We start from the raw sequence: 24,109 nt of genomic DNA, 5'->3' as shown, positions 1-24,109 counted from the left end.
AGCATCCATTAAATGCATTTCAACTTTTTGGTGAAATATAACTATTGTTTTTCCAGCTAACTTCACAAAAGAATTTCCCTTTGAATAAATGAAGTCTTTATCTTATCTTATCTTATCTTATCTTATCTTATCTTATCTTATCTTATCTTATCTTATCTTATCTTATCTTATCTTATCTTATCACACTCTTGTACAATCCGTGTGTCCTCTCGCTCTCTCTCTCCCTCCCTCTATTCTCCTCACTCCTTCATTCTACTGATAATCACACACAAACATTGTATCCAACAACAAAATAATATCACACTATGACAATCACTATGATACTTTCTCTCTCTCTCCCCCTCTGTTTGCTGGTTTTGGTACTTTATGTCAAATCAGTGAATTATGTCCACGATTTATGAGTTAGGAAGTAATAAAAGAAGTAATAAAAATTAATGGCAGTCATCATTTTTATGACTATAATAAAATTATAATATTTCATAACTCGGTAATAATCAATAATCATATGAACAAAAAATGTATGATCATGAAAATATGGTGATGGAATAGGATGATGAATAAGCTGTTTAACCTCCTGGACCTGGCGTCCACATATGTGGACATCACATTTTGGGTTATTTAGACCAAAATACTCAATTTTGCTCTACAAGGGCCTGATGTCCACTTACGAGGACGTTATACTGCTACTGTTCTATCGAAATTTTAAACAAATATCCTCATATGTGGCTCTCATTTTTCTTAGAAACAAAAATCAGGTAAAAAAAAAAATCTGGTCATTCTTTGTTTTTACATTCATTGGGTTCCAATCAGCCCAAATATCAAAGAGAAATCAAAAGTGCATGCCGTGGAAGAGTTCAGGTCTTAGGAGGTTAGGATAGAAATTCAAACTGTGGAATAATTTATATTTTTGTGCTGCTATCATTTTAAACCAAAAGGTTTACTTTTTTGACCAAAAATGCCACATTGGACCCTTATTTGGGGACCAAATGAATGCAAAGTCTTCTTTACTGGAGGTTAAAAATGGCTCTTTGGCATTTTATTAAAAAAAATCTGAAAGAGCAATGTTGTACGTGGGAATACGCCTGAATGTGGTGAGGGGACCAGCAAGACTGAGTTGTGGAGCAGCTGGTAAGGACTTGTGTATTTCTGCAAAGTCTGCAAAGCTGTCTTGGTTGATTTCAAAAACTCTGCGTACTTAACTCGTCAGAAGGCCATAAATTCAGATCAAAACTGTCCCACAGTCTCTTAGTGGCTGAAGCGAGAGCCTGCCTCTCTGAAATGACTTTATTGATGGGTCTGGGAGAAGTTCAAGATCATGGCTAGGGGTTACAGTCAGGGGGCTATTTCCGGTAGGTGAAAGTCAGGCAGGCGAGAACTTCTGGTCACTCAAAGTCGCTGGGGTTGAATGAGGGTGAAACAGCTGTTTCACAGCAATCAGGTTAAACCCGGCCTGGTTTAACACATTTTAACACACACACATACACAAGTACCCAAAAACAGGGTCCTGCCAAGGTGGCATTTCTTGTCAAAAAAGTAAACTTTTTGTTTAAAATGACAGCAGCACAAAAATATGAATTATTCCACAGTTTGAATTTCTATCTCAAACAACCTGTTCATCATCCTATTCCATCACCATATTTTCATGATCATATATTTTTTGTTCATATGACTATTGCTTATTACCGAGTTATATCATAAATATCATAATTTATCATGATTTTATGATATTTATAAAAATTGTGACTGCCATTAACTTATATTACTTTCTTTATTACTTCTTAAGTAATTAAATGGAATATGTTCTTTAAGTAGAACATATTCCTTCTTTACAGTACATCTTTAATTATTCTAATAGTTTGAATTTGTCCTGCTGTAACAGAGGAATGCCAAACAGGCTGCAGATAAACACTACACCAACACCCTGCATGGATGTGACGTGACAGAGGAGTTTATCAGCTGTAAAGCAGGCAAATTAGGATCTTTACCCAAATTGTCTCCATCCAGCGAGAGCAAGCAGAGGTAAATCTGTGACGCTTACAAACTTACTAAACTCAGTATTCTATCTGTTAATAAGTAGTCGGTACACTACTCATTATGTTCTTTTAATAATTAGTGACCTTGAGGAAGCAGACCTGGGTTATGAACCAGTTCACTATAGGAAAGTCTTCCTGGATGATGATGTGGATGATCCAGCCGAGAAGGAGGGAGGAAGAGCAGACGAGGAAAGCGACGAGGTCTCGTCTAATTACCAAGACAGTCACCACACAGAGAAGGATTGTCTTGGGGATGATTGCCATTATTCTGATGAAAGTTACCAATACTCAGATGATCACGAGAATTACTCAGAAGACAGTGAACATGCTGCTGACACTAAGGAGCAGGAGGCAGAGGACTGATATTTTAAATGTCATCATGTGTTCTTTCTCTGAGAGAGAAATCTGACCAAATTGTGAAAGGTTAATGTTTCTTTATTATAGGACTTTCAAGCTTGAGCTGTCTTGTTTCATCCCTTGAAACTCACTATTTTTTCTAGTTTTCTATCATTTTTGTGTCATGGCTGTGACAGATGTGAATGATTGCATTATGTGATTTCATTACCATACATTTAAGATAACGACTTTATTCTACTTACTAGAAAGCATAACAGTAACATAAATTTCATGCTTGAGGAAGTAACTTCAGACACAGCCACAAGCCATTGTCACAACACACACTTTGACTTGCCCTGTTAGGAGAACCTTGTGTTTCACTGGTCTTTTCTAGCACTCCATGATCAGAATGTGTCCTGAATTAGTACTAATAGTTCATATTTTTTGTTGTGATGTACTGCTTTAGTTCTTAACATTTTCCCACTTTTTAAGCAGTGTCTAAATTCAACTAAATCAAACTATCACTGAAAATAAACTTAATAAAGAAACAGCAAAATGTAACTTGAATGTTTGGATTATATTCTCAGATAGTTATATTATTTAATTGTTAAATGTGCATGTTTTCTTTTAGCACGTCAAAATGTGTTATATATAAATACTTAATCAATAGCTGTCCTTTTTTGTATTGGCTTAGAATAAAAGATTTCTAGTTATGTGAAATATTTCATTGACTGGCATTCCTGGACACATGGCCTCGGTTATATCATGACGACTCGTGTAGAAAAAAAGCCACTCATTTAAGAACTAAAAATGGTGTAATTTGGTTAAGCATTTAAGTAATTCAGTATTTGTTGCTTTGGGCCTTAGGCAGAGGTCAGAGTGGAAGATAAACAGGGGGAGGGAGATGAGCCAGATTGACAGCTTCAAACAGCCCATGATAAAGCGTGACGAAATCAATGGCTGAACCAATTAGATGCTCAGTAGGCGGGTGCTTAGTCCAAATTTTACGCGGCGCTCGGCGGGTCGAAACACCGAGAATGAATATCCCGGTCTCAACCGGTTTTAACCGGTCCGTGGTTGGAAGCGTGAGCTTAGAGGAAGAGCACACTTGCACGCACTTAAACATCTTTGCTTCCCAACAGTGTGTGCGAACAGAACCAGAAATAAAACGAGATTATTTTTACTTTGTGACCCGGAATACGACTCCAAGTCTGACTACGTGAAACTCTGGTGTTAGCTTAGCTTGATGTTACATTAGCCAGCGGACCTAAATCATTGACTTTTCCATTAGCACGCTAAGTTGCTATTAGCCTGGTCGGATGTAACTGGTAGCCTACCAATTATGTTTCAGAGTGGCTAAAGACAAGAAACGTCGGATATTCTTTAATATATCGCTAAAAAAATCGATGAATATCCAGCTTGACAGCATTTTTAAATTACGACTGTTGGTGTAATCGAGGAAAGCTACTATTAGCTTTTGGCTAACGACTTTTAAGGGCAGCGTAACGTAAACGTGTGCCATGAGATAAAGCTGCGAATTAGTTTGTATCGTATTTAGCGGTTTCACATTTAGGTCTTCTGTTAGAGCTCACATTATTAAAACCATCAGTAGTTTTCGACGAGCGGACACCAACTATCAGGTAAGTCGCGTCTGATCACCATTAACTTATTAAGACTAACGTCAGGGTGTATCGGTTTTGAAACTAACCACCATTGGTAATGATAACCGGTTATAGAACTCAGACGTCTTACAAGTTATTGTACTTGGTAAACTGGTACCTTTAATTGCGCCCAATAGTGGCAAACGGATCTGAGTGGACGTGTGTTGAATGCAGTATTTGCGGGTTGGCGGCGCTGTTTCGTGTTTCGCCAGTTTATGGTTTGTTTCAGTGACTGTCATAACTTTACCACGAGGGGCTGGCAAAACCGGAATAACCTGTTTCTGACTTATTTATTTCTCCAGAATATCGGTTGTCGATTCCATTTTTTTTACGTTCCACTTATCTAGTATGTGTTAGTATTTACAGTGTAAATTTTCAACACTAAAAGACTTAGTTTTTAGCACTTGTACTGCAAATTTTAATCACAGATGCGGTTCTTTTATGTTTGGTAGTTCTTTTGTTACTTTCCCCCCAAAGAAAAGTTGGGGTTAAGGTTTCTATTTCTTCGTTTCCCCTGTCAGAATCTCTATGCCAGCAGAAATGACAATGTTGGCAGATCACCCAGCCAGACAGCTGCTGGACTTCAGCCAGAAATTGGACATAAATCTGTTGGACAATGTTGTCAACTCCATGTATCATGACATTGGATCCCAGGTGTGTGTTATGTGTTTCACCTTCAGTCAAAGCAGTGCTACTTTCAAGTCCCTAATGGGTGTGGGAGCTTGTCTTGTAGCAAATACATGTATGTTAAATTGAAGTATACTTTAAGTTGCTCTAAACCCACTGCTACTATGTTGCTCTTTTCTAGCAACGAGTAGCCCAGGAAGTGCTCACAAACTTGAAGGACCACCCTGATGCTTGGACGAGAGTCGACACCATCCTGGAGTTCTCTCAGAACATGAAAACTAAGGTGTGAGCATAACAAGCATGTATTAAGGAATGCTAGGGCCTTAGACGAGCTACATTATTACACTGTTGAGGACCAGTGTATTAATGTGAGCTGAAGCTTATTGCTTTATCCACATAAGGCTTAGGCTTTCAGGGAGGTGAGGTGTGAGAAATCATTATGATTGACCTAGTGTTTACTGGATATCTTGTACAGTCAATGGGTCATGCTTCACTGTCTTTAAATAAGTAGTTTTTGACAGCCTTACATGCTGTGCCTTTTTACTAGATCACGGATTTAAAGACTCTTGTGATGCTATCTTCAGTTGTCAGTGCTGCCAGAATGTTTGTTTTGGGCTTCTTTTGGCATTGCTACTGTCTCCATTTGTGTATATAATGGCTCTGAGACTGTGCTTAGTATGCACACTTATTTGTCTTTGGTCTAAGGTACACACAGCTGCTGTTGCAAGAGAGTTAAATGCTTAACTCGTAGGGCTTGAGAGGTGCAAGTGTTGAAGGTTAATGTGTCCATTTATAACAGTTCAATTATTATAACAATGCCAATTCCACACTTGTATATATTTTGTGTAAGAACAGTGACTAAATATGTGGCTGAAGTCTACAATTAGTTTTTTACCTGTCAACACTGACCAAAGGTCATGTATGATTATTGCTTTAAAAGAAAAAAGAGAGACACACACGTTCCAACTATTTGAATATTGTACACTCAGAAAAAGGCAAAGTAGTACAGTGAGAGACATACATTCTGGTATATGTATTTAAACAGAAAGTTACATAAATGCACATTACAAAATAACCGAATAAAATGATTAGTTATAAGTTATATAGAATAAACATTCAATGTGCTGAACAGCAATGATCTTTTTGAACATATAACAGGACATAATCAAACCATCAGGGACCAGTGCTGCCTGAAGCTTTTCTCAATAGCCAAATCAGTCAGCAAATTTAAGGTTCCACTGTTTTGCAATCAGTTGACCAAAATCAGAAATTTCCCCGAAGAGTGTGGGTGTAAAGTCACTGCTGCAGAATTAGCTTGTGAATTCTCTGCAGTCATTACCACATGGTGCTTTTCAAAAAATTAAAGATAAAACCAAGTTTGAGCTAACTTTGTGTATTTTAAAAATGAACTACTACATCTAAACTAACTGGGGATTAAAGCTTAAGTGGGAAGTCTGTCATGAGCACAAATATCTCTTAAACTTTACAGTGTAACCTGAAATGCATCTCCCTAAAGATGTAACTACAAGTTGCATTAATGCAGCCCACAGCTATTGTGAAAGGCCTGTTCAGTACCTTTGATTCATCATGTGAATTCCTTTGAACTTCTTCACTGCAGTTTTTGAGTTTATCAATGAGAGAGCAGTCATCATCTCAATATATGGATTAATAATCAAAGCATCAATAAGGACTTTAAAATGATGAGGGGGGAAATCCCAGCTTTTTGTTTTTATCTACTAGCACCATATATAAAACAGCAGGATATAACCATATGATAATTAACACATTATACCATGCACAATTGGCCACTTACGTAGGTTATGTTGTAGGATGCACCGAAAAAGTCTAAATTAGGCCTTAGCCTGTTACTGATAACTATGTTAATACACCCATATAAATATCTTGAAAGATTCATTTAAGCTAAAGGTTTTTCTATTAAGCATATTATGACTTAATAGTGTTTATCTTTGGTAGCTGATATTTATCCACTTACGTTTACTAATTACATTAGGTCACTTCTCACTCGCACCAGTAGCTGTGTATCTAAACTCTGCCGCAGCCAGAGCTGCACCTTCGCAGCCATTGCTGGGTTCTCCTTCCACAGTCAAATAATTTGCACAATTAAATGTCTAATTACTTTGTGAATTCCATTACATAATTGAATTTAGAATATTCGTTGACAGCCCCAGTAATATCAATGTCTAAAGACCATGGGTCATCAATTTTGGGCTGCACAAAGCTGTCCACATGGGGTCACCGTGGAGACATGACAGTGCAAAGACTCTCCTGAGGTTAGCTCTTGTTTTTGCTTGTAAATCGTGATGAAAGGATTGAGTCTTTTTCAGAGCTCTAACTCATCTTTTCTTTCTTTCTTTTTTTTTCTTTTTTCCCCTCCCAAATAGTATTATGCTCTTCAGATTCTGGAGACAGTCATCAAAACACGCTGGAAGATTCTTCCAAGAAATCAGTGTGAAGGTAAAAATCACCCTAATGACATTAATCAGGATATCTGTGTGTTTTCTTCCTCAGATATGTTATTTGTATGAAAGGTGTAATCAGTTTTCTCTGAACAACACATGTCTGTGTTTTCAGGAATCAAGAAGTATGTTGTTGGACTGATTATCAAGACTTCTTCTGATCCTGCGAACATGGAGGTAAGGTGTCCTGTGTGATATGGTGCACTTAAACATACTCGTGTCATTGTAATAGGGTTGTCCCGATATTAGAATTTCAAACTCTGTTCTGATGTTCAGGAGAATACTTGACACAATTTTTGATACCACAGGGAAGTTTGACCACATTGTGCAACAACAGAAGTAATGGCAAAGACATCATTTCTTGAAAAACTTGATGTGTTAATTTTACAAATGATTTAGATTTCATTATAGACTGAAGTTAAAATATATTTTAAAACATATCAATAGATAAAGGGTACAACTGCAGAATACCTAACATATCAAGATATATCTTTTAATCATTGAAGACAAAGAGGATTATAGAAAAACTACAAATAATAATATATTTATGCTAATATAAAAACGATAAAAAACCAAGAGTGTTCACTGTGAAGCAGATTGAACCAATCACTCACTGATTGGTTGCACTTCAAAACTGAAGTTATGGCTGGCAACAACAAAATAAGAAATGCATAATTAACACATGGATAAATTATTCCAAAAGCAGAAAAGTATATCATCTTGTACACATCTGCCTTCTCTTCACCGGATCTGCAACCTCTTGCTCATCCAGTGTTCACTCTGTCCTGCCTCACTCTGCAGCTCTTCACTTCACCTCCAAAATTTGCTCAGAGTAGTTTGTCACATTCTCTCCACTGTTCAGCTACTGTTCCCCTGCTGCTCTGCACAGCCAGCAACCCATCTAGTTTCCCATGTGTCCGTAATCCAGTCTGTTACTGCTCAATATTCTATCCATGACCCAGTCAGCCCTGCACCATTTATTAATCTTTTTTCTAACCATAGTCTGCTAGCTGTTACGTGACTGATTAAAAATGGCTAATGTGGCTATTGGGTAGTTGCTAATAGTTAACAGCTAACATAACATGTAACCTTTTTTATGTTTATTTGCAGAAAGAGGGGGTATACATTTCAAAACTCAACATGATCCTTGTACAGGTAAATAGGCATTTAATGTTTGATATAGTGTACATTATTATTGTTTGACATAAAGCAATGATGCTGATGATGAGCTCTATTTCTGGACTTTTAGATCCTGAAGCAGGAATGGCCCAAACACTGGCCCACTTTTATAAGTGATATTGTGGGTGCAAGTCGGACCAGTGAGAGCCTCTGTCAGAACAACATGATCATCCTCAAACTGCTCAGTGAAGAGGTGTTTGACTTCTCCAGTGGCCAGATGACCCAGGTGAAGGCCAAGCATCTCAAAGACAGGTAACTGATCTGATATACTGTATAACTTATGTCGAGCAAATAGTGGACGTCAGGTCTTACATTTGAGTACTGAATACTGAAAGAAGGAGAAATATTGGTTCATTGTTGATTTTGAGTCTTTTATTTTCAGTCCAATCAGGCACAGTTAGAGATATCATTTTTTTTTTTGATGTTGTGCATTCTCGCGTTTCCATTGCATATTTCGATCAATCATACTGCATTCCAAAACCTGCAGGTTATATTGTAATTTGTATGCATTTGTATACTGATGATTCCCCCAAAAAAGCTGTATAGATGTAAGATTGCACCTTTTGTTAACAAAATGTAGCAATTATCCCAGAAGAAGGCTGGGAAGATTGTGAACTCTGACATCCTGAGTGGGACTCCACTTTAATTGGTTTTAGCAGCAGTATGTAAAATTTACTACCATTTGTAAATCTGGTCAACGCAAAGCCAGATTGTTGGTCATTTGGCTCATTGGGTGCCACGGTAGACTCCGCTAGACTTGGGGAAAAAGGGTGAGAGCTTTAAAAAAACAAACAAAAAAAAATCCAGATGATGAGTACTTACACTCCGCTCTCTTTTCCCTGTCAGCATGTGCAATGAGTTCTCCCAAATATTCCAGCTGTGCCAGTTTGTAATGGTAAGACAAACAATTTTTTTTCGCAGTTGTTTTCAAAACATTTTGTGCAAGTCTCAATACCTCAATTTGATGTGTATAATTCTTCTCCATAGGAAAATTCCCAAAATGCCCCACTGGTCCACGCTACCCTGGAGACTTTACTCCGCTTTTTGAATTGGATTCCTTTAGGTTACATCTTTGAGACGAAACTCATCAGCACGTTGGTCTACAAGGTAAACCAGATGATACTCTTTCATTAAATAAAACTTGAAATAATTAACTCTAATACAGCGTGATACAGTATGTCTGTGAGTCTGGTTATACTGAAAAACACTGACATGGCATGGTAAGGCCAGTTAAATTAATGTTGTCACGCAAAGTGTCTAAGAACAAATGCTCAGATTTGCACATGGAATCAATTACAAGTAGAAACTTCGAAAAGGTTTTAACCTTAAATTTTGACAACTTAATCAGTTCAAAGGGATCCCACCGTCTGAACTATGGTGGTTCATCCTAAAGATGCATAACAATATTGTGGAAATATTGCCATTAATCCAGAACTCGTTGTGTCATTGGTTTGGTCAGGAATCAGTCATTTATTACATGCATATAAAGCAGTTGGTGCTAGATAATGATCATAAAATCGTCAAATTGATCTGAACTGGTTACAGCTGCAGGGCTCACAAAACTCGCTAGCCCGACGTCCCGGGGCTAGCGATTTTTGTGAGCCCTGAGCTGACTAAATGTGAGTCTCACTATCATAGTTGTTGAGTCAAGGCTGTTAACCAGCTAACTTGTATGCATGTAAGAAATGCATTCCTTCATCACAAATTATAGGAGCAAGAAAAATAGACATGTCAGCACTGACCTGCTGTGTTTTCTTTTTCAGTTCTTGAACGTACCCATGTTTCGCAATGTGACTCTGAAATGTCTGACTGAGATCGCTGGTGTGAGCGTGAACCAGTATGAGGAGCAGTTTGTCAACCTCTTTACCCTCACCATGTCCCAGCTCAAACAGGTATGCACTCAGACCCAATTAGTATTGAGTGCCTCTTGCATTAATTGCACTCAGTGTTACAACGTGCTTACAAATACCGTTTGAGTTATTACACACAAATCTCCAACCTTCCACCTCCACAAAAGGTCAACAGGCAGCACAGACTGTCAGTCTCTCAGTAAAAGAAAGACCCAAAATAAATGTAGATTAAGTAAGAAATTTTCCTTAGTCCATTCAGAAATGGGCATAAATGTTTTTCAGTGTGTGTATGTGTGAATTTAACAGTTTTGCTGAGTTGCTCTGTTTACAACAGCAGATAAGTTTCAAAAACTGCCCAAATACACAAAGCATGAGAGGAAGCAGTGGATAGTTTAGTACTTTCTGTTCACAAATTAAAATACAGAGTTTTTAGTCACCTTAAAACCAACTACTTTCACTGTGCTGTGTATTGTGAATGTGCTTGTACAGAGTGCCTTAGGCTAAAGTGAAGAGTTTAATCCTTTCTGAGACCATTGCATGAGCTCAGGCTTTTCTGAATGAATCATGTAATAATCACAGCTGTGTTTCACACACAAGAATATTATGTCGTCTGTAACATTGAGCAGACTGACATATGGTGCTATAGCAAGTCAGGTCATAGGCTTTATTTGTACTGTTTCGTTGTAGCCCATTTTATGTTGTACATCAGTGTCTATCAATAGGTAAACTGTACTTTATCAAACATTTAAACTCTTACTTACTTATAAATCATCGTTTATTCTCTCCAGAGTCTCTGTACTAAGTACTTTACTATGTACTTTAGTACTTCAGGCTCCACTCTGACTATCTAAGAACAAAATGATGCTAGTGCATGAGATGGAGAAGTTTTCTGCGTAGCTGTGGCCTGACAAATTATCTGAACAGAAGATTATAAAATGTAATGAATATAAGATCAGGGTGTCTTTAGTTACCAGAAAATTTTACATTTCTAAAGTTATAAGTAAACCTGGTCCTTACTTTACATGATATTCATTAAAACATTCCTTAAATGAAACTATACTAAACGTTATCACCCAGTATTCCTTAACAGGCAGTGTTTCTGGTATAACTTTGTGGTTTATATTCTTGATCTAAAACTTGATTACAGCAAATGCAATGTCCACAAACAAAACCCCAAATGGATTCAATGAAAGCAACTTTGAAGATAAATTAATAATTATAAGGCTTTGCAGTAATCTCTCTCTCTTTTTTTTTGCTGTTTGGCCAGATGCTGCCTTTAAACACAAACATCAGAGTGGCGTACGCCAATGGGAAGGATGACGAACAAAACTTTATTCAGAATCTGAGCTTGTTCCTCTGCACTTTCCTCAAAGAACATGGCCAGCTCATTGAGAAAAGGCCCAACCTACGCGAGACACTCATGGAGGTAGGCGGACAACACAGCAACACAAACGAGAACATTTTCACTGTTTTCCTTTTTGTTTGTTTGTTCGTTTGTTTGTTTCTTTTACATCATGTGGACCCTGAACTCTCATGTTGTGGCTTACAGTCATTTTGTCTATATTAGCATCCCTTTCTGTATCAGGTGACTGCCAGATTTTCTTTTTCTCCTCATGCATTTTGTCCTTATTACTAGGGATGGGTATTGTTTAGGTTTTATCCGATACCGGTGCCAAACCGGTACTTTTGAAACGGTGCCGGTGCTTAAACGGTGCTCGAACCGGTGCTTAAAGAATGGAGAACACAAAATTGGTCCAAAAACCTCTCATGTTCAGCTGTTTTTTTGTAAAAAGATAACAATGTTAGCCTTTTCTGCAGCTATGGGGCATATATGGTATCACTCTTGGCTGGAAGCAGTGCTTAAACAATGGAAAAAACAAACTTTGTCCAAAAACCTCTCATGTTTAGCTGTTTTCCACTTTTTCTTTGGTCATTTTAGCCTTTTTGGCCAGAGTGAAGGGAGTATCTGCCATCAAACAAGAAGACAGCCGCATGTAGCTATGATGATGTTTGCTAGTTCACCTTACATGCATTAATGTAATAACGTGGTTAGCCTACTCAACGTAAATTATACACTTGCAACATTAAGCTCCTCACGCAGAGAAGAACGGCTGCTGCTGCATCATCATCATCATCATTTCTGCTACACTGGCAGGGCTAGGGGCCAGGACTCTCCTCTTCGGGTTTCTGGGGGATGTTGCTCCGGGTCCGATAACAGGCACCACACCCGCAGTAGATGCGCTCGGTGTGAGGTCTCGCAGCAAGCTATCAAATACGGCGCATTTTTCGGCTTTTAAAAAAAACGCTATGCGTCGCCAGGTGTTTCATCAGATTTGAGGTGTTACCTCCTTTGACAGTATCACAGTATCAGCTTAAAGCAGTTGTTGCTGCTGAGTTTGCATCTTTTGCTGTGAAGTACAGCCAGACTTTTCACTGCTTCGCTTTGGGCATTTTTAATCTGTAGCTCTGCTCTAGAAGAACGTACCTACCTGGACCCGCCTACTATCCTCGGAAACGTAAAATGATTGGCTAGAATCTAAAGTGTATCACAGCTCAGGAAAATAAAGCACCGAAATAAAGCACCGAAATGTGCGCTGCTTTTCGGTCTGGTTACTACTGTTTATGTCAGAACCGATACCGGTACTCATCCCTACTTATTACACTTTTGCAATGGTATACATTTTGAAGCAATTACACTGGGATGGTCGACCTTTCTCTTTTCCACTTAAATAAGTATAGATAGTTAATTGTTCTGGGAACTGTGAAGAATGAGAGTAGCACAGGAAATATCAGTAATCTGTACTGCAATTTAACCATAAAAAGGCTCATTAATTTTGATTATGTAAACATAACTTGTCTGTTTGTTTTATGAAATATAAAACGCTAAGGACAAGTGGACCAGGAAATCAAGAAGTTGCTTAAAAAGTAAAAGGGAGATTATTTCAATTACAAACTGTACCATTATATTATCTTCATACTATATTTATAGGACAGCCAATGAAGACTACTTGATTATGCTTGAAACCAACAAATTCAGGGCATACTATGTCCCACATTTGGTTAAAGAAAGTGAGGAATATCCTGAGATCTTTTGACTTTAAAAAGCTCACTATAAAGAAGTGTATTGCATCTGATCATGTTATAAAAGTTTTCTGTCTTGCAAATGTCAGTACTAAAGCACTGAGTACATCCATACTGAACGAATAACTGACCTGAGAAGACCTAGTTGTCCTATATCTGTTCTGAAGCACAAAGATTTTAAGGATAGGAAACATCTTCATAAATGCACCTGAGATTATGTTGATTCCAAGAAATGGAATCCTTATCACTTACTTTTACACACAAGAAATCAAAATTTATAAAACCACTGTAAAGTGTTTTGTTTCCGTCAGACTTTTCCAGTGAGTCCATGAAGATGCCAGAATCTTTTCTTTCACAGCTGATTTTCTTCCTTCAGCTTCTTTTGAGCTTCTCATCTGTGAGAGCTGTGATTCTTGACTGGCTGGTTCTTTATTTTCGTCTGATGTTGGAGAACCCATTTACAGTGTTATGTAATTGTGGATGACCACCACATTTTACCTACAACAGGATAATTTAACTAGTCTGTGACTGACCAGAAGAGTCATGACATAATAACCCCCACGTTAAAAAAAGAATAGAAGTTTGAATAATGACATACATCCCTTTGTTTCATCAGTTGACTTGAAACATTTAAAGTTGTCCAGCCTCACCACACTTTGTCCTGTCTGCAGGCGCTGCACTACATGCTGCTGGTGTCAGAAGTGGAGGAGACGGAGATCTTTAAGATCTGTTTGGAATACTGGAACCACCTGGCAGCTGAACTCTACAGAGAGAGTCCCTTCTCCACTTCCAGCACTCCACTGCTCTCTGATGTCCCACCACGCAGACACCTTTACCTACCTGTGCTCTCCCAGGTTGGGCTGCTATTACGCACGCACACACAGAGATTGTATCCTCAAAATGTCAATGGATTAAGAGTTCACACTCTTGTCCCAAATGCAACTTATGATTATATTGAACAGCATTGCAATCATATTCTTAGGATTATTTATTGGTCATGTTTTTGTTTTTTTAAATGGCATAAAATGCTTGCAAACATCTAAAACAAAATAATTGCATTTTTTACACTGTTCTTACAAAACTGATGTGTCTAACTGACTCTCTATATCCCTGTCTTCTTTCAGGTGCGTCTACTGATGGTGAGCCGTATGGCCAAACCAGAGGAAGTGCTCGTGGTGGAGAACGATCAGGGCGAAGTGGTCAGGGAGTTTATGAAGGACACAGATGCAATCAACCTTTACAAGAACATGAGAGAGACTCTTGGTAAGTTGTTAACGGTCCTTGTGACTAACTATAAAATATTATATTTATAATATTACTTATTTATATTTATAAAATATTTTAATTGTGCAGTTTTCAGGGGTTTTTCTCACTGTCAAGTTACGTCCTGTATGTACCAGGCTGTTATTCAACATTTAAGACCTTTCAGTTGTAATTTTATGCTTCAGTAATGTATGCTGCTCCTGTGGGGTCTCAAAGAGGATTAATTTTTTTTTCTTTAAATTTATGAAAACCAAAAATGGGTTTATTAAAAGATCTGGCATCTTGTTATTAAAATGGTGTGGTCAGCAGCACTTACTGGTTATATTGGCACTTTGTATTAAGTAACTCTGTCTTTGTGCACAGTGTATCTGACTCATCTGGACTATGCTGATACTGAACGCATCATGACAGAGAAGCTTCACAACCAGGTGAATGGCACCGAGTGGTCGTGGAGAAACCTGAACATGCTGTGCTGGGCCATTGGTTCCATCAGCGGAGCGATGCATGAGGAGGATGAAAAGAGGTTCCTTGTGACTGTCATCAAGGTGAAACATACATTGTTGTAGCACATGTCATTAACACAGTATGGCTGAAAAATATGTTTAGATTTTGTCAGTCTCTGTAACACCAAACAATATAAATTGATTAGGTGTGTTACAATTGCAGGACCTGCTTGGCTTGTGTGAGCAGAAAAGAGGCAAAGACAACAAGGCCATAATAGCATCAAACATCATGTATATCGTGGGTCAGTATCCTCGCTTCCTGCGAGCCCACTGGAAGTTCCTCAAGACGGTCGTCAACAAGCTGTTTGAGTTTATGCATGGTGAGATATTTCGTGCTGAATTTTTGTGTTTTTCTGATGCTTGGTGTTAGGAGAATGTTGAAACGATGCAAAGCATTGTTACACTAAATCTCATTGGCTGCTGTCAATGAATAAGGCTTATTGTGATTTTGTTCGGCTTATTCTCTTTTTCCTTGCACAGAGACACATGATGGCGTTCAGGACATGGCATGTGATACTTTCATCAAGATAGCCCAAAAGTGCCGCCGTCATTTTGTGCAGGTTCAGGTGGGAGAGGTGATGCCCTTTATAGATGAGATTCTGAACAACATCAACACCATCATTTGTGACCTGCAGCCTCAGCAGGTGAGCCCTGCCCAGTGTCTGGACTTATTCACGTGGTTTTGTTATAGTTCTGCTGTTAAATAGGTTTAAGTGCGTCTGTCAGACTTTCACGGGATGGAAATTGTGTTTTGCAGTAGAACTTTTCGTTTGCTAAGTTCCAAACCTACATGTTGACAAAGGTCTATGTTAGAATTAAGCCCAGTCCCATTCCTGCAGGTTCATACATTTTATGAGGCAGTGGGCTACATGATTGGAGCTCAGACAGACCAGGCTGTTCAAGAGCTTCTGATAGAGAAATACATGCTGCTGCCTAATCAGGTGTGGGACAGCATCATCCAGCAAGCCACTAAGGTGAGAAACCATGTAATGTGCCACTGCTGTTACATTGTCAATGAGGCAGCCTGCAGCCCACTTCTGTTTTGTTAGTGTGTGCTTAATCTTTAACATGGACTTGTACTACAGAATGTGGATATCCTGAAGGATGCAGAGACGGTGCGTCAGCTGGGCAGCATCCTCAAGACAAACGTCAGAGCCTGCAAAGCTGTTGGCCATCCCTTTGTTGTCCAGCTAGGACGCATCTACCTGGACATGCTCAATGTCTACAAATGTCTAAGTGAAAACATTTCCTCAGCCGTCCAAAGCAATGGTAAGTTTATGGGCTCTCCCTCAATTTATTAACCAGACTAATGTTTGAGCCTTATCAATAAAGTACTGTTAGAGTGCTTACCACATAAAACCTACAGTAGTAAAGAAATGGGAATTCAAGCACACAGCATCACTGTTGTGACAATATAACCAGTAAATCACAGTAATAATTTTGACCAAAAAAATAATGTGCAAAAACTTACTGCCAAGTTTTTTTGATGAAACCCTTGAAAGTTTATTCATCCTCAGTATGTGCTCATTGGAGACGTCAGCCACTTAAACTTGTTGGTTTTTCTCGTTTGTACAGGTGAGATGGTGACTAAGCAGCCTCTGATTAGGAGTATGAGGACCGTAAAGAGAGAGACGCTAAAATTAATCTCTGGCTGGGTCAGTCGCTCCAATGACCCTCAGATGGTGAGCCTGGCCTTGTTTTGTTTCCTCTAGTCTGTTCTCTAATGAAACAGATTCAAATCTGTGTTTATGGAGACTTCTGTTTCGAGCAGTGATTCATATAAAACCCCTCCTGCATTTATTTAGCAATGAAGAAATAAATGGTGCAGGTAACAAACTGAAAATTGTAATAACTGCTTTGCATGTAAGCATGGGTTTCTTTTCCCCTCAGAAACAATGAAAAGCTTAAATTAGATTTTTTTTTCCTGCTATAACCCTAAGTATGACCAAAGCATGTTCTTTCAAACCTTCACTGTCTCTGGAAAATGGGCACTATTATTATTTTGAAGCTAGAGTGCAAATTAATAATGTTAAAATGGTGTTAATGAAACGCTTAACTAAAATCTGTCATGGTTAAAGTCAAATGTCTGTAAATGTAGTAAATTATTGTAAAAGGAGTTGTCAGTTTTCACCTTCTAATTATATTTTTAGGGCTCCAGTAGTTAATGGTGTGTTATACTAAAGAGTTATTCAAAATCTTTTAATATCTGTCTTAAAGGAACGAGAGAACAGCTCTTTTACTCAGTGTGATTGTTTTTAATGTGCTCTTAATTTGATCTGTTATTGTATATTTTACACATGTTTGTATGGGATATTGTATTTGTTTTAAATGTTATATACCTATGTGGTATGTGACTTTTGTTGCCATGATGCCAGGTCTTTCTTGGAAATGAGATTTTTAATCTCAATGAGATTTTTTACCTGGATAAATAAAGGATTAATAAAATATGAGGGTGTGAAACACCCATCATAATTGCTGCCGTTCCTTTGGTTCAGGTGGCAGAGAACTTTGTGCCTCCCCTGCTGGAAGCTGTGCTCATAGACTACCAGAGGAATGTTCCAGCTGCCCGGGAGCCTGAGGTCCTCAGCACCATGGCAACCATTGTGAACAAGTTGGGAGTCCATATCACCGGAGAAATTCCCATGATCTTTGACGCTGTCTTCGAGTGCACTCTGAACATGATAAACAAGGTTTAACGAGTTGATTTAACTGTATCTGATAGAATAGAATAAAAATTTAAAGTTGAACAGTTTATAACCCTTCTTAACTCCTTGTTTTCCATTTATGCCTGCAGGACTTTGAAGAATTTCCAGAACACAGAACCCATTTCTTCTACCTCCTTCAGGCTGCCACCTCCCAGTGCTTCCCAGCCTTCCTATCTATTGCCCCAGCTCAGTTCAAACTGATCCTGGACTCCATCATCTGGGCTTTTAAGCATACGATGAGAAATGTGGCTGACACAGGTCTGAACTGAAAACACTAACCCTGTTAGATTGTTCAGACAACACAGAGGGACATGCTTTTTTTCTGCTTTTGATTTGATGTGATGTTGTTGAGATCGGGTATCCCTAATGTGATCAGCTCTGAGACTGATCATATGAGCCATAAGCTGTTCACAAGCTGTTCCTGTTTTGTTTTGTTTTTTTTTGGGGGGGGGGTTTAACAAGAGGCAGCCAATAGGTATAAAAATGCTTAAAAGAGAGAGAATCTAAACTTTTTCAACAAATGAAGTGAGACTACGTATAAGATCAGTAAGGATGGGATAAAAATTTTGAACAGCTGAAGATATGATGCACAGTTAGTGTTTTTATTCTAGTGCAGTGCTGGAATAGAAATATGGAGCACAACAGTTCAAAATAAAAGTAATATACCACACAATACAATATCAAGTAATATGCAAAATTTGAAACTGACCTTACGTGTATGTAGTGCAGATTGTTCTCAAATCTCTGCTGATCTAAAGGATGTCGCATCCTCTTTTGCAGGCTTGCAGATCCTATATACTCTCCTGCAGAATGTTTCTGCAGAGGAAGCAGCAGCGCAGAGCTTCTACCAGACGTACTTCTGTGACATTCTGCAGCACATCTTTTCTGTGGTCACGGATACATCTCACACTGCAGGTAAAGAGATTATGAATGTATCATCACACAATTATAAAGGCTTCTCAGTTTGACCTTTATATAAATACAATAATGATGCAGCACTCCATTTTCAGTGTAGTCAGGAGCCAGTTTTTTTATAAGACCAGCCAGTAACTAAATAACCAGCGTGTTGTTCTGCCCTTTCTCTAGGATTAACGATGCATGCCACCATCTTGGCGTATATGTTTAACCTGGTGGAAGAGGGGAAAGTTAGTGTTGCTCTGAGTGCTGCAAGCCCAGCCAACAATCAGGGACATGTCCAGGAGTACATCGCCAACCTGCTCAAGACAGCCTTCCCCCACCTCCAAGAGTAAGTCAGCTGAACCTTGCTTTGAACTCTGCTGCCCGTATTATTACTAGGACTCCCTCTACTCACCATCACACCTATCCTGAAGCAGCTTCACTGCCTCCCGGTTCAACTCCGTATTAATTTCAAAATACTCCTCCACACATTTAAGGCTATTCATTCTCTCTCTCCTCACCATATCTCTCTGACATGGTACAGATCTCCATCCCATCCTCCTCTTCTCTTCTTCTTTCTGTTCCTTCATTTCATTGTATTACCGTGGGGGGCAGGACTTTTCGTTGCTTTGTTTTATTATTGTGGTCATTTCCTGTTTTTATGCTTGTCTTATTTGTTCTGTAAAGTGTCCTTGAGTGTTTTGAAAGGCGCTTTTTTTTTTCTTGAATATGAGGCCAAAAAATTAAACTGTTGCAGAATTACAACAGATGTTATTTATGACCACAGTTTTACAAGTTGTACTTTCCAGACTTGAGGCTCATTGAATGTTTTATCTACAGTGCCCAGGTGAAGGTGTTTGTGACGGGTCTATTCAGCCTCAATCAGGATATCCCAGCCTTTAAGGAGCACCTAAGGGACTTCCTTGTGCAGATCAAGGTGAGAAAATGGCCAAAAAAAAACTTGCCAGCTAGAAATTGACCAAGAAAGGTATAAGTGCAAAAATGAAGATGATTATATTCTTTGCCAACACAAAACAGTTTTATCTGAGCCAATGAGCAATGATTCTTAGCTTGGATCCAAAGTATGCCAACCTTTGTGCTCAAATTTACATGAGCAAAAAGATATTATTCATCAATGAAAACACTGCAGACACCTGCTTCTTAGTAGAAGAATAGAATTTAAGAGTAGAAGAGTTGAATTTAAAAGCATTGGTGTTGAAACTGTATGGTTTAAGGAGCACAACACACCCAAATGAATCCAAATTTCCAAACCGTCTACTTGTGTGGTCTTGCAGGAGTTTGCTGGTGAGGACACGTCAGACCTCTTCCTGGAGGAGAGAGAGACAGCTCTGCGCCAAGCCCAGGAAGAAAAACACAAGCTCCAGATGTCTGTGCCCGGCATCCTCAACCCCCATGAGTTGCCAGAGGAGATGTGCGACTAAAGTGACCATAGCCCCTACGGACCAACTCTGAAGGGAGAAAGTTCACCAGGGAGCAAAGACATTTCCTGTTGTTTTCCTTCCAAGTGTGGTTGTGTGCAAGTGTGTGTTGAAGAGAATTGGAGGGGGGACCCGGCACTCGGTTGTATGTCGACCAAATTCTGTCAATATGTAAATGAGAATCGCCCCTTATTACTACCCCCAATTCTGGCACAGATTCCTCCCCACCACCAGCTTCTTTTATATACATTGTTTATGTAACATGCCATCTTTTGTTACCTTCTTGCTGTCAAAGCTTTGTTTGGCCATGCATTCATTTAAACCTGCATGAAGTTGTAAGAAGTAATGGTTATTTTTTAACCTACTACATGCTTATTTCAACTTCCTTCCCACTTGTTAATATGTAATATATATATAATGTTGAAACACTTGCAATGGTTATGTGACAGATTGCTCCAGTTTCACAAGTGCCATGTGCACTGTGCAGAACGAATGTGATGTTCAAGGGGTCCATTTGTACTCCTTTGCTTCCTGTGTTTGTTGTTTTGGTTTTTGAGTGTGGTTGTTTTGTTTCTTTTCTTTTGTTTTGGCTTTCTGATAAATTCAGGGCTTCGGTTCCTCTGCTTTTGGATGAGTGCGTGCATATCATCCTGTTTGTAAAGCTGTCTTAGTACTCTGAAAATATAAAGTTGGCTATTTTTACAAAACATTCTGTATGATTCTCTTCTTTCTGTAAGCCTAACCTTAAGGACCTAAAAGTTTAGATAAGCTTCAGGTGCTACTGATAGGTCAGATGAGATGCAGTTTTTAAGTGAATAATCACTACACTTAAAAAGCCACTGTGGTGCCCCAGTCAGTTATTTGCAGCACACATATATGAAACATTGGAGATGTTGAACTAAATCAACTTGCACATTTATCCAAATATAGCACTTCTTTGATACTACAGAAGGAGTAAGAACAAGTTTTGTTATACATTTTAAAATGGATAAATTATACTTGATTTCTGTGATATACACTGCGCAAAAAATGACCACTTTTTAATTGAGTATAGCATCAAATTAATTAAATTCATTTTTTTTAAAAATATTGATCTGGTCAGTTAGGTAGCAGAGGGGGTTAATGAGTTGCTTTCGTTGCAGGAGCAACACTGAGTCAACTCTGGCATCCTAGCATGACTGGGCCCCACACACGCCTGATCTAAATTCTATACAACACGTGGAATGTTATGTTTCCATCCACACATATGATGCCACCAGGCTGCACCTCAAGACTGTCCAGGAGCTCCTCGGGGAGCAGATAGGTGCATTCTCCAATGTTGTCATGGCAGGCATACAAACTGCAGAGCATTACTTTGAGTTGCTGCAATGAAATTTCTGCAAAATGGACCAGCTACCCACATACTTTTTCACTTTGATTTTGTAGGTGTCTTTGAAGCAGCACTTTGTAGGTTGATCATTTTCATCAAATGATGTAGCATTTTTTTGTTCTTAGTGCATTACTCACTCCATATCAGTGTAGGTATAAAAGACTTTCCAATGAGATCAGATGTGTTTGCTAAGTGCTGCTCTAATATTCATGTTAAATAGTTTGGTCAGCCTATGTACAAGTTTGTTCTTTTTTTAAAAGATTTTTTATTGGCAGAGACAGTGATGATAGACAGGAAATTGGGGAGAGAGAGGGGGGAGACATGTATTAAAGGGCCACGGGTCAGACTCAAACCCAGGCCTACTGCATTCCGGCCACATGGCCTTGCTCACCCAAGGCCATGTGGCCATGTTTTAAAAAACAAGTTCTCTGTTTCAGGTTGTTTTTTCTTCTACTTTTGGATTTGTATACAGGGGGAAATCCTTATATGTTCATCTAAAATGTACATCTCTGGCTGTAGCAGGTGTTTGGATTGTCAACCAATCAGAAGAAAGTTGGATTAAACGGAGGTGGAAGGAAGTTAAAACAGCTGCCCCAAGGCCCAGTACAATATAAATAAGGATTATTTTTTTTAGCTGTTAATCAATGCAAAGCTACTATAGTAGGGTCACACATACAAATATATTGCTGGAGATGAGCATAATAGGTTCTGCTATAAAAGTTGTGCTGCAAAAGTATCAAGGTTTGGGTTAGCAAGATTATCGCCTTCCTTTTTCCAGCTGCTTCCTTTTGGGGTGGACACAGCTGAGACCAACTAAAATCTCCTTCCATCTCAGCTTATCCCTATAATCCTCGTCTGTCACACCAACCCAGCAAAGACATATGAGGTCCTCCCTCCCCTTTTCCACCTATCTGACAGCTCTGTATTTACTATCTTTTCCCCAAAATATCCACTATCCCAGTTCTGCACATGCTGAAACCATTTCAGCCTTACCTAGTCGGATGGTAAATGGTAAATGGCCCGTATTTGTATAGTGCTTTACTAGTCCCTAAGGACCCCAAAGCACTTTACACATCCAGTCATCCACCCATTCACACACACATTCACACACTGGGGATGACAAGCTACATTGTAGCCACAGCCACACAACTCGACCACCTCCAACTCGGCCTCCTGTCTTTTTGTTGGTACCACTGTCTTGAAACCATACATCATGAAAATGGTTCTTTGTAAACCTGTATATACATATATATTCCATTACAAGTCATGAATGATTGATGATTAATGATTACATTAATCATTTATAATATTTCGGATCCATTTAATGTCATTACAAAGAAAACAACAATAAACATGCTTTTCTGTCAAAAACAAGGATAAAGAGGGTTGCCCAGGTTTTTAAGCTGATTTCATAAACATACATTTAAATGTCAGTGCAGAAAAACCTGTAATATCAGACAATACGTATACAGTAGTATGCACAAATGTAGTAGAATAAATGCACAGAGCACATGCAGACACTGCTCGAACAGTGTGATGTTCTGCTCTTTGAACTGAATACATTAATAATTCAATTCAACTAAAGTAACCAAACCTACTATGAACTAACTAATGAATTAAAAGGTATTTGAATTTTTAAACAGAGGAACTTGTACTTGAGCTGAGGTGACGCAAAAATTTCCCCGTTGTGGGATCAATAAAGTCTTATCTTATCTTATCTTATCTTATCTTATCTTATCTTATCTTATCTTATCTTATCTTAACTTAACATTTTAATAAATATTTTCCCTAAATTATAACAATATAGAAACACAAAGCGTGTTTGTCTAAAAAGAGGGGCCAACTATTCATATTTTGTGGAAACATGCTGTTTTCACTCCATTTGCCCTTGAGATTGTGATTAGAGGTTGTGAATATTACCTCATTTGAAGGTTATCGCGAGACAGCCGAAGAAAAACGAACTGGCGGTGGAGAGAGGACGTAAAGTCCCGAACGGTCTCCATGCTGTGTCGCCCCCCCCTCCTTTTCCAACATGGCTGCTCTGCCTGCGCTCTCAAGTATCGCACAGATTGGAGACTGACTCGATCTCTTCCTTACAGAGCCTCTTTATTTTTGGTGTACATCAAATTCGTTTGGATGCAAATCCCGTTCTGCACTTCACTGCTCCTCCTGGTTTTATTTAGTGGAATAACCTTCACCAATTACTCCTTCCAGTGGGCCCTTTTATCCTCAAAACAACTAACTGCCAGCCAAAAACTGTTTCCAGTGCAATGGTTTGAGTTGGTGTACTTAGTTTGCCTCTTCATGAACAATGTGTGAAAACTGCGCCGAGCTGGTGGAGGTTTTAAATGAAAGTAAGTAAACAAATCGTGTCATTTACGTAAAGCTGAACTAGCTGCTTGGTGTTAGCATCGCTGTCCACTGAAGCTTGATGGAAGCATGTTAGCTTGTTGGCTAACTAAATGTAACTTTGTGTGCTTTCTTGGTTAGCTGTCCTTTGCATCCAGCCATAAGACACTGGAAACAATGACATTTCAGCAGCTTATTTTGCAGTAGTATTTTCATGTGAGACAGCGTTGCTTTGGTATAAATACAAATGCCATTTTCTCTTTCACATTGGCAGTCAGTTTTGGGCCCGTCAAACACTGCTCACAAAACTCTAGCTTCAAATATCTAATTAATTCAGTCG

The 24,109-nt window shown here is 38.7% G+C and overlaps 3 protein-coding genes across 4 annotated transcripts in view; all 3 read left to right on the top strand.

Moving 5' to 3' along the window:
• The window catches only part of fam161a (FAM161 centrosomal protein A), a 9,067-nt gene extending 5,978 nt beyond the window's left edge, over positions 1 to 3,089 (top strand). The window contains exons 6-7 of the mRNA XM_005944010.3: positions 1,880 to 2,019; positions 2,114 to 3,089. Of these exons, the coding sequence (XP_005944072.1) occupies positions 1,880 to 2,019; positions 2,114 to 2,396 (423 nt within the window). The 3' untranslated portion in view covers positions 2,397 to 3,089. The remainder of the gene's footprint in view (positions 1 to 1,879; positions 2,020 to 2,113) is intronic.
• Positions 3,090 to 3,378: 289 nt separating this feature from the next.
• On the top strand, positions 3,379 to 20,758 carry xpo1a (exportin 1 (CRM1 homolog, yeast) a). The gene is made up of 25 exons (XM_005944004.3): positions 3,379 to 4,009; positions 4,552 to 4,684; positions 4,839 to 4,940; positions 7,060 to 7,132; positions 7,250 to 7,311; positions 8,245 to 8,289; positions 8,384 to 8,565; positions 9,160 to 9,208; positions 9,301 to 9,420; positions 10,077 to 10,205; positions 11,431 to 11,589; positions 13,916 to 14,098; positions 14,369 to 14,507; positions 14,871 to 15,052; positions 15,174 to 15,330; positions 15,491 to 15,654; positions 15,850 to 15,984; positions 16,096 to 16,279; positions 16,586 to 16,692; positions 17,506 to 17,700; positions 17,805 to 17,973; positions 18,496 to 18,630; positions 18,802 to 18,961; positions 19,453 to 19,549; positions 19,908 to 20,758. Exons 2-25 carry the CDS (start codon positions 4,559 to 4,561, stop codon positions 20,052 to 20,054), a joined length of 3,201 nt encoding a protein of 1,066 aa, XP_005944066.1. The 5' UTR covers positions 3,379 to 4,009; positions 4,552 to 4,558; the 3' UTR covers positions 20,055 to 20,758.
• A 2,659-nt stretch (positions 20,759 to 23,417) lies between these two features.
• Positions 23,418 to 24,109, top strand: part of usp34 (ubiquitin specific peptidase 34) — a 56,686-nt gene continuing 55,994 nt past the window's right edge. For both annotated transcript variants that reach the window (XM_014340638.2, XM_014340637.2), the window contains exon 1: positions 23,418 to 23,774. In XM_014340638.2, the coding sequence (XP_014196124.2) occupies positions 23,732 to 23,774 (43 nt within the window). In that variant the 5' untranslated portion in view covers positions 23,418 to 23,731. The remainder of the gene's footprint in view (positions 23,775 to 24,109) is intronic.

This window comes from Haplochromis burtoni, unplaced genomic scaffold (genome assembly GCF_018398535.1).
Source record: "Haplochromis burtoni strain Fernald_Lab_line unplaced genomic scaffold, NCSU_Asbu1 Contig_389, whole genome shotgun sequence".
NCBI lineage: Eukaryota > Metazoa > Chordata > Actinopteri > Cichliformes > Cichlidae > Haplochromis > Haplochromis burtoni.
The sequence above is the reverse complement of the archived record's forward strand: the minus strand, read 5'-3'. Positions and strand labels throughout refer to the sequence as shown.